At 38.0% G+C, this 11223-nt stretch overlaps 1 protein-coding gene across 1 annotated transcript in view; it reads left to right on the top strand.

Annotated features, from left to right (window-relative positions):
- Positions 1-770: 770 nt before the first annotated feature.
- LOC137626295 (signal transducer and activator of transcription C-like) overlaps positions 771-11223 on the top strand; it is a 15846-nt gene continuing 5393 nt past the window's right edge. Inside the window, exon 1 of the mRNA XM_068357366.1 lies at positions 771-866. Within this exon, the coding sequence (XP_068213467.1) occupies positions 771-866 (96 nt within the window). The remainder of the gene's footprint in view (positions 867-11223) is intronic.

Raw genomic sequence — 11223 nt, 5'->3', positions numbered from 1 at the left:
ATACCAACCAGCCACCTCACCACATTAACCACCCACCGCTCCTACCTCCCCAGTGGTAGCTTAGGCCTCAACAATCCAACCAACCACCTCGCCTCACCTCCCTAACCCTCCGACAGTCATGCCGCTGCAACAACCACCCAGAATACTCTGGTTGTAGACCATAGTAGCCATGTCTGTATTGTCAAGATACAACCCATAGACCAACAGTCTGCCCAAACTATGCTACCCTCAACGAACGCAAAGCCAATCTACAACAACGAACTCGTTGCACCAAAAGCAGTATCTCTGACTACAACACAAAGCATTGCAACACCTCAATTGTCTGTCAGTGGTGTCAGCAAGCCCACATACTACCCCTGTGTTCTAGTCTTCCATGCAACTCATTGAGGACCCTACCCACTCACCTGCCCACAACAGTCACCGCACTCACCACTGCCACTTTTTGTCTCATGCATAGAGAATGCCCTGTGTATATGCATGGTTTCTTTGACTCAGGAAACTTGCATACTTTCATCACGCCCACTCTAGATAACTGCCTGGGTCTCTGACTCCTATGTTGTGAGTTCGTGGTACTCACTTTCTTCACTAACAGGGGACATGTTCAGGACTACGCAGTAGTCAAAGTGTCCCTCTGTCCTGGACGGCATCGCCGCACTGTCTACACTCTTGTCACCCCTTTAGCTGACAAAACCATTACGGTCCCAGGAATCACTGGTCTTGTCATCCATTTTAAGGGTTGTGGTGTCAAACTCGGGACACCAAGATACAACATGACACGTTCAGTAGGATCGACATTGTCATCGGGGCCGACCATTACGTCTATCTTGTCATGGTGTCAACGTAGGAAAAGTTCAGGCATTTTCTTTGTGAGACTGTAAATAACTGTTCCCAGTGCAGTCACCAAAACAGCTATTTTCACGGTAAAATTGAAAATGTTACAATTAAATCTTAGGTGACTTAATAAAAGCTTATGCTTTGTCACATCATAAAAAAATTACAAATGAGCAAGTTTCCTTTGGGGACAATAATAATGTGGGATGCTTTACCAGTTTTCTTTCTCTTTGTGATTAGCAAAACAAAGAACCATTAGTTCGTTTTTCCTGCCGCCCGGTCAATTATGTGGGAGGAAAAAAAGGTCGGTCTTTCGAACAATAGTGCCACAGAGAGCAGACGTTCTTGAGTGGTGAAAGTCCACATTGGAGGACCTTTTAGTGGAATTATAAGAACTCGCCAGTGAACCGTGAGGTAATTGAGACAGACGGTCTTAACAGTGGGAAAATAAATGGTTCGGTAGGTGAAATGATATTATTTAAGAGATTTTTACAATTTAATGAAGGAAGCTAGAGGTCGTAATGAGTTAGACCAGAGTAAAATGTACTACGGATCCGATAACTATTTGGTGGAATTCGCTAAAGACATTTAAATTCCTTGAAGTGCTTAAGGAATATTTCTTAAAGATTCCATGTACAGTCAGTTATTATAAATGTGTTAATGACTGAGAAACTGATTATATTGTAACTAAGGGATTTACGTGTCTAGTGTTATGAAGTTATCATGTAGCTTAGTTTTATCATATCATAGGTCTTTATTTGAGATGTTCCTGAAATGTGTATATTAAGAAGGAAAATAGAATACAATGGAATTATAATTTACTGAAATTATAGCAATATGGTTTGTTTCCAATAAGGCATGTCTTGCATTTTTTTCCTAATGATTCAAAATACACAATTCCTAGATATGTTTTAGACATGTATAAGACTTCCATCATATAAAAATTTCAAGTAATTTGATAAAAAATCATGTGTTATAAAATTATTTTACATACATTTTTCTCCACTAATATGACACCAATTATATTGAAAATCATACCATCAAAACTTATTTATAATTAAAATAATTCTGTGCGACAGATTTTTTATTTTCCCTTTAAGTATTTTTAATAAATTTGTTCTTAATTTTCTTCGTATAGACATAAAATAATCATGAAAAAAAAAGAGAAAATAAAATCAAAACTTTGTAACACAAAAGAGTTGAATTTTCACTCCTCATTTCAATGATATTTCTCTCTAAAATCGAACTATAAGTAAGTGAGAAAAATGTACCAAAGTGTGAATAAGCGTGTGATTCTGTCAAACTCAATCATTTCGACGACGCAGTAAGGATGATGTCATCATTTAAAGAACACTTTATCTTCATTATTTGTAAAAATAATTGACTGAAACTTCTGGATTGCATGTACAATATGTTTCTGCATAAAAATGAAAAATAAAACGATTTTCGATTTTTTAAAGTTGTTATGTTAAATACCATAGAGGACAGTCCCCTTCATGTAAATGATTATTTTCTTTAGATATGTTCTTTAATTAAGTGCAGAATTGTCACTAGGAATACTTATGTTATGTTAATTTTCCAGTGCCTCGACTCAGAAGTAAATTAGGAAACCAGTCGATGTTTCCCTCCATACCCACTCAGGGACTGCCACACAGGGGATCTCACTTCCTCAGCAATGTGAAACTCTTTATGTTCCATGGGAGCCATTATCTTTGGCCCATTACCCATCTGGACTTTTTTCTGCATAGATGACATTCAACTAGGTTGCAACTTCATCGCTGTGCACAGTACATCAGCCACACTGGCCCAACGGCCACCCAACCCTATAATCACTGCCTAATCAGTTCATTGTTCTGACCCGACAACATTCATGCCACCTCGGCTGCTGATTAGATCTCTACGCTCTAACAAGCTGCCATGACTCGCTGACCACCCGATAGCCACGCAGCCTAAGCGGCCACCTAATCCTCTGGTCTCTACCCAGTCAGCTCATTTCTGTAACTCACCAACAGTCATGTCACCTCAGCCGATGACTAGCTCTCTAGTTTCTAACTAGCCGCCATACTACGGTGACCTGCAAACAGTCGTGCCACTACGGCCACTGACTAGCTCTCTAGTTTCTAACCTGCTGCCTGAGTGGCTACCTAACCCTCTGAACCCTACCCAGTCAGTTCATTGTTCCGACCAGCCAACAGCCATGGTACCTCGGCTAATGACAAGCTCTCTACTCCCAAATCAGCTGGCACGCTGCGCTGATCTCCCCACGGCCAAGCCACCTGAGCGTCCACCAAATCCTTTGAACTCTGCTTAGTCAGTTAATTTCTCTAACCCGCCATGAGTCATGCCACCTCGGTTGCCAACTAGCTCACTACCCTCTAGCCAGCTGCCACGCCATGCTGACTCACCAACAGTCGTGCCGCCACGGCTGCCGACTAGCACTTTACTCTCTAACCCGCCGCCATGACGAGTTGAAAGTTCGGCGGCCAAGCAACCTGAACCATCACCAATGCCCCAACCAATTGCTGCGCCACGCTGACCTTCCGTCAGTCAGGCCACCACAACGGCCAGCCAGTCCTCTGCTCCACCTTACCACTGCGCAGCTTTGCAAGCTCAGATCCTCTGGCAGGATGCAAACTCCTCTGAGGAAGAGGTTCTAGAATCTTCTACGCCTCCCCTACCCTTGTCCTGTCACCTCCTCCTGTTACCAATATGTCTGAAATCTTACAGGGATTTCAAACAAAATGCATAAATAATAACCCACATAATAAGTATTGAATTAATTAACATTAAAACGAGTGTGTTGCTAACAAAATTATATATTTAATCAGTATATTATTCCGTTTAAACCGAAATGCATGTCTATAATCCTTAGCCCTATATATCCATGTTTGGTATCAAAATGGATAACTTTTCCACCCCTCTCTCTTTAAGCATGTTGCACTTTGATATCAATATCTGTAATGATAATTGCCATATTAACTGACACTCATATGAGATTGCCTCCTTGGGCAACTCCCGAATCTTGTAATTCCAAAGACTAATAATATGACATATTGTCTCATAAAACGACCCTTTTTGACTTAACCTTTTCCCGTACATGAATGAATTGCATCCAGTATATACTATCAAACCTACATGAGAAAACATGTGTTGATAAGCACCTTGCTTTCTCAAAACTGCTTGCTAATACTTCAATTAAATACCTAACCTTTTCGAAAGCCAAATCCTTTAATGCAGTTTATCCCTCCTAAATTTCTACCTATCCTTCGACCATACCAGATTAGCCACTTGTATATGAGGCCACCCGCCAATACATAATCTAAATCCCTACCCTTTTCGAGAGCCAAATTCTTTGACACAGTTTATCCCGCATAAATTTCTACTTGACCTTAGACCATACAAGATTAGTCACTTGTATACAAGGCCACCTGCTAATCTAAACTAAATCACTATCCCTTTCGAGGTACAAATCCTTTGACACAGTTTATTCCCTGTGAATTTTTACCTGACCCTTGACTATGTAAGATTAGTAAGAACTTATCCAGTCCTCTCGAGTAAAAGCTGAAAACCACATGCTTCAACGCTTACTCCATTGTAATTGGGTTATTATTCCTTTGACAGCTGCATTTCTTTAAGCTAAATTTCCTGACCCGTAGCTTTAAATATTAGCAACACCCTCTCTTGGCCTTTCTAACTAATTGTGTCCACTCATTCCAGACAGGACACCATTTTGTTCACTGTGGCCAATGGAGAATGCACGCCCACATTTTACCCGAAGACAGACATTACCTGGGACTATGATAGATATTACAAATTGTAAATAAAAACATTGTAGGCTCAGAAAGCTCATTCCAATATTGATCAAGTCAGGGCAGACTTGATCAATATTGGAATGAGTTTTAGCAAAGAATTGATACCGTTATTATGTTTTGGGTAAAATCATCAAGTGGGACTAGAGGTATTTTATGTTAGTTATTGCATACAAATTGTAATTGGTCACATAATAATCTTCCACAAAATATGATTTGGTTGTTACTACAGTTTGCTGTCATATGCCAGAAAATTGCATCTAATGGCATTTCCATGTAAAAATAAAAAATATTTTTATTGGGGAGGCTCCCCAGACCTCTACTGTCAGTGCCTTTTCCAACTTTGGCCCCCAGCTAAAACAACGTTTCTACGCCTATAATATTGTATTGACAGTCGGCTGTGAAGCCTGCATTAGTGTCTCCCTTCACCACAGAGCCACCTAGTGGATTAGTTCTGTAAGTACCCCTTCTTTCTCAATCAAGATAACTTACTTTTCACTTTTGTATTTTGTCACCTTTGATTCTAAGTGTTTTTTGTCTCTGGCCTATGCTTAAACTAAAGATATATAAATAAAATATAAATTTAAGTATATATATATATATATATATATATATATATATATATATATATATATATATATATATCATATATATATATATATATATATATATATATATATATATATATATATACTCATATATATATATATATATATATATATATATATATATATATATATGTACATATATGTAATGTATTATATTTTTATATACAGATAAATTCCATATCTGTAAATAAACCCATGACCCAAGGGATCATTGGCGAATTAGGAGTGTAATAACAGCGCCATAACAGGAGGTGAAACTAGACCATACTATGCAAAGCTTGCAGTAGCCTGGAATGCATTGCATGAATAAACATTTATGCGTGTCTTGTAAACAAGTCACAACGCCTCCTGTGGGAAGCAGTTGACTTATTGAGCCCTACCGGAATCATCTGACTTCCGGCCATAAAGCTACGTGATCATTGCATTTTGTTATTATATAAAACGCTGAGATAGCTAGTGTTATGCTATCAACGCGAGCCTCTTGTAAATCAGTTCTATTCATCTTTTCATAATGAATGGTCATCCGACCAAACCATCCCATACTCCAGTGATGGAGCTATCAATAAATTGTTTAAAGTTAAGAAGAAACCTACAAGTCTAATATATCTATATCACATTGAAGAGACATGAGGATGGAACCACAATGTGTACGTACAACATTCGTACACTAACATATATATATATATATATATATATATATATATATATATATATATATATATATATATATATATATATATATATATATACAGTGGAACCTCTACATACGAACGTATCTACATCCAAATTTTGCAACACCCGAAGTAAATTTCGAGCAATTTTTCGACTCTACACCCGAATTTTATTTCGACACACGAAGTAAGCAATTTTCGTTGTACCGGTTGTATCCGAATTTTTCGACACTCAAAGTACAATTCGAACACGTTCCTACTCTACACCCAAAGTAAACAATACAGTACCCGTATGCGTACGCGTAGATGGTACTCATAGCGCCAGATGTATTTTTTATTTCCGCCAATAGAAGACAGCACTTCGACCTCGGAGGGACCCTCAATTAGCGTGGCTTGGGTCATTCCTCTGTTCTCGTCGGCTTTGTGTGGTTGTGCCCTGTGCGTTCTGCTATTAACTGTATTTTAATCGTGATCTTTTACGTTCATCCTTTTACGGTTTTTTACGTAAATCATGGGTTCTAAAAGGCTTAGTTTTGCAAGTGGTAGTGGTAGTGGTGAGAAATGGAAGAAGGAAATGCTTTCTTTAGAAGTAAAGCAAAAGATTATGGCCGAAACATGTCGACGATCTCGACAATCTTGAAACAGAAAGAAGCCATTAAAGCAGTGAAACCTTCTAAGGGGATCACCATCATTTCAAAACGTCGTAGCCCTGTCATAGAAGAGATGGAATGACTTCTGCTAATCTGGATCAAGGACAGAGAGATTGTTGGTGACACCATCACCGAAACTATCATCTGCGAGAAGGCGCACGCCATCTTCACTGACTTGAAGGAGGCGAGCTCTGGGGGTGATGCTGGGGAGAGTTCAACTCAACGTTCCTCAGACAATTTTAAGGCATCTCGTGGCTGGTTTGAAAAATTTAAGGAACGGTCCTGGATTCATTCAGTTGTTCGCCACGGAGAGGCTGCTAGTGCGGACACAAAGGCTGCAGCTGACTTTGTAAAGAGCTTTGAAATGACCGTGCAGGAAGAAGGCTACGTAGAGCAGCAGGTGTTCAATTGTGATGAAACGGGGCTGTTTTGGAAGAAGATGCCCAGTCGAACCTACATCACCGCCGAAGAGAAGAAATTGCCTGGGCATAAGCCAACGAAGGATCGGTTGACTCTTGCCCTATGTGCCAACGCTAGCGGGGACTTTAAAGTCAAGCCCTTACTGGTTTACCATTCGGAGAACCCTAGGGCCTTTAAGGCACAGAATGTGGATAAGGACCAGCTTCATGTTTTCTGGCAATCCAACTCGAAGGCCTGGGTCACTAGGCAGTTCTTTGTCCAATGGGTTAATCAAGTTTTCGGTCCTTCTGTGAAGAAGTATCTTCATGATCAGAAATTGCCTTTAAAGTGCCTGCTATGCCTTGACAATGCACCCGCTCACCCTGCCCCCCCCCCCCAACTCGAAGATGATATCTTCGATGAATTCAAGTTCATAAAGGTGCTGTATCTTCCACCGAATACCACCTCTATCCTCCAGCCCATGGACCAGCAAGTCATCTCAAATTTCAAGAAGCTCTATACCAAGCACCTATTCAAGCAGTGCTTTAATGTCACGCAAAGCACAAACTTTACTTTGCGTGAATTTTGGAAAAGCCACTTTAACATCGTGCACTGCTTGAAGATCATAGATCAGGCTTGGGTGGGATTAACTCGACGAACCATCAATTCTGCCTGGAAGAAGCTGTGGCCTGATGCAGTTTCTCCCCGCGATTTCGATGGTTTTGACCCCGAACCTGATCCCGTGGTGGGTGCAGCGGAAGACGTTGAGGAAATCGTCTCCCTTGGCAAGTCCATGGGTCTGGAGGTTGACGTAGATGACATCACGGAACTCGTCGCCGAACATCACGACGAACTTACTACAGAGGAGCTTAAGGAACTCCATGCTATGTCTGGTCACATGAGTGATGACGAGGAAGGGATCAAGGAGGTAGAACATGTGTTAGGTTCGGCGCAAATAAAAGAGGTGTTAGGAAAATATCAAGACGTGGTCGACTTCATCGACAAATACCATCCCAAAAAAATTGCAGGTTTGTCGTGTAGTTGCGCAGTTCGATGATGTTTGCCTAACTCATTTTCGAAACATTCTGAAAAGCTGTACCAAACAACTTTCTATCGATAGCTTCTTTAAAAAAACTACGAAGCGAACTCGTGATGAAGAGGAAGTAAGTGGTTCAAAGAAAACGGCAAAGAGTGAAGAGAAAAAATTCAATCAATTTTAAGTGTAGGGAGTGAAAGTGATTAAAATTAATCATCAAAAAGAAAAAAAGAAAATGTAAAAGAGAATATAAAATATAAAAATAAAAAAAAATAAATAAGCTAAGTTAGGTTAAAGTTCACTTAGTGTAAGTTAGAATAAGTTACAGTAGTGTACGTTTATCGTAGTCACCCTCTCTACCGCCTCGCCGCCCGTCCGTCTCCTCTCTGCGTAGCAAGACCGACACCTGCGCTGGACTTTCTAAGGTAAAGTGACGCTAAAAACCCCTTTCTTATTTATTATTTCTTTATAATTATTCTTTTTTACATGTCTATTATCTAATTTAGAGTGCATATTGTCATGTGTAATTATGTGTAGTAATTTACTAAGGAGTTATCATAGGTTTTTGGGCTCAACCACGGATTAATCCTATTTCAATGTATTCATATAGGAAAATTTGTTTCTACATCCGAACATTTTCTACACCCGAAGTCGGTTGTGGAACGAATTAAATTCGTATGTAGAGGTACCTGTGTATATATATATATATATATATATATATATATATATATATATATATATATATATATATATATATATATAAATCAACACAATATCATGTTTAAATAGGAATAAATTTCTACCTCATACTTGGGATCGAACCCAAGCCCCTTCAAATAAAAGGCCAGGTCGCTTCCAACCATGACACCAGAGGCTCAAAAGAAGTCGGAACCTAACTGCTACCTCTAGTTCAGGATTTACCTGGCGAAACATCAGTCTCTTACCAGCGAGTTTTCCCCGACTTCCCGGCCCACTAAGTAACACAATTGATAGCTTTCTAGTTATAATTACCCTTAATGAGTCAATATGGATGAAAATCAACACAATATCGTGTTCAAATAGAAATAAATTTCTACCTCATACTTGGGATCGAACCCATGCCCCTTCAAATGAAAGGCCAGGTCGCTTCCAACCTAGAGATTGCAAAAGTAGTAGGGGAAGGAAGAGAAGACGATGGGTTAGGGAACTAAAAAAGTTTGCGGGTGTGGACTGGCACAGAAAGGCCATAAACAGACACAAGTGGAAGGACATGTCTGAGGCCTTTGTTCTGGAGTGGACCAGTAACGGCTTATGATATATATATATATATATATATATATATATATATATATATATATATATATATATATATATATATATATATATATATATATATATATATATATATATATATATATATATATATATATATATATGCATTTAAATAGGCATCTATAGCATGTATGTATGTACTTCAAGTATGAAGATCATATATTGTAACTATGACAAATATGTTAGACGAGAGAAAAATTATAAGGTATAATAAAGGAGTCCCTCATCTATTTTTCAAGGTGAAAATAATGCCTGGTTGTTATTGGAAAACTCTTTAACGTTTGAAAAACGCTCAACTTTTTATTGTATTGCTACTTTCGTTTTCTTTCATAAAATATCTTATTAGCTCGTGGTATCATCTGCAGGTTTTCCCTACTTAAATTTACTTTCTGATGTTAGTTTAAATCGTTTAATTCTAGAATTTTCTAACGAGTTGTCCGAGTTTAAATCTTTAGCTGTATTTCGGAAAAAACTCAGTCGATGCATTTCCACAAGCAACGAAATTCAACCAAATGCGCAGTAAGTGACATAAATGGCTTTTATTCAGAGACGCCCACATTTCGAGGTTTTGGGCGTGCATTTGGCAGAGGTTGGAAAGTCAGTCACATACTACAACTTATTCGAATATATATTCATTACATATTATGGTTATGGTGAAGAGACAACATCAAGTAAATTATAAAAAAATTATCATAATTTGTATGTGTGGAACCTTCAGCCAATTTTAGGCAATTTCTGATTCGAATCCTTTATGCTTGCAATTGCTTAACCTATTGTTATAGCGTAGTTTTGCATATAGGAATGAATCATTGGCCATGATATGCATTTGCCACGATGTCGTCATTGGCTGCAAAGAGAAACACGTGTCATACAAAGCGGTCTCACTTTTATAATGCAATCCTTTCTACCTCCTACTTATGCGGACTCCGGTGTAGCAATAATAATATTAAGTAAAGGTGTGCTTTAATGTGCCGAAAGTGACGACCCTTCCTTCTTTTACCTAATGCATGCGTGCTGATCCTTTGCTGCGAATTATGCTTGACGACTTATGCTACTTTTAAGTTTTTCATTTCAATTCTTAGTAAAAAAAACTCTACACTTGCTGTGTCGAAGGGGTTTGAAAGTCTACGGTATAATGCTGCCAGATGTCGGTGCATTCATCAGGTTTGTAGTGATTAAAAGATTAATAATTAAGGCTTCCTGTTTCAAAAGATGTTGCTCAGACGTCATCACAAGATCTCCTTTCTTAAAAACAGGAGTTCTCCAAACCCTAACCATAAGGAAGTAGTGCCGTCATTGCTCTCCACGAGGTGCATTGTAGGCATATATAGACTGTGTATACTGTTTATATATACTGTATATATATACAGTATATATATATATATATATATATATATATATATATATATATATATATATATATATATATATATATATATATATATATATCTTTTGTCGGACTAATTGAAGGCATCCTTATTCTGTTGAAGTGTAAAAGGCCACATTGTAAAGCAGGGAAATATTAGAATAGATGCTAATACTTTCAAGTCTAAGGAAAAGCTCCATTAATACCTTAGATAACGACGGTTTTTATAACTGAACTTGGTTTTTCTTTCCTGTTTACTCATATACCAGTGATTGATTATTCGACAATCTATATATCATTTTGATGATTTTCATTTGTTTTTCATTTCATTCTTCGAATCCCTTTTTCTTAATATTAGATTTTATTTATATGGGTATTATGCCATGGAAATATGTTAAGCAAGTTAATTTGAATTTCATCTGTTTCAGACAAAATAAATCACATTGTAATAAAGTCATGATAACTTTTGAAATCCTTTGCGTGCTATTCATATTCAAATCACTTAGTTTTTATGAACAAAGACTCGATCATAATTTTTAGAC

The sequence above is a fragment of the Palaemon carinicauda genome, chromosome 33 (assembly GCF_036898095.1).
Source record: "Palaemon carinicauda isolate YSFRI2023 chromosome 33, ASM3689809v2, whole genome shotgun sequence".
NCBI lineage: Eukaryota > Metazoa > Arthropoda > Malacostraca > Decapoda > Palaemonidae > Palaemon > Palaemon carinicauda.
This window is presented reverse-complemented; position numbering and strand designations above follow the sequence as displayed.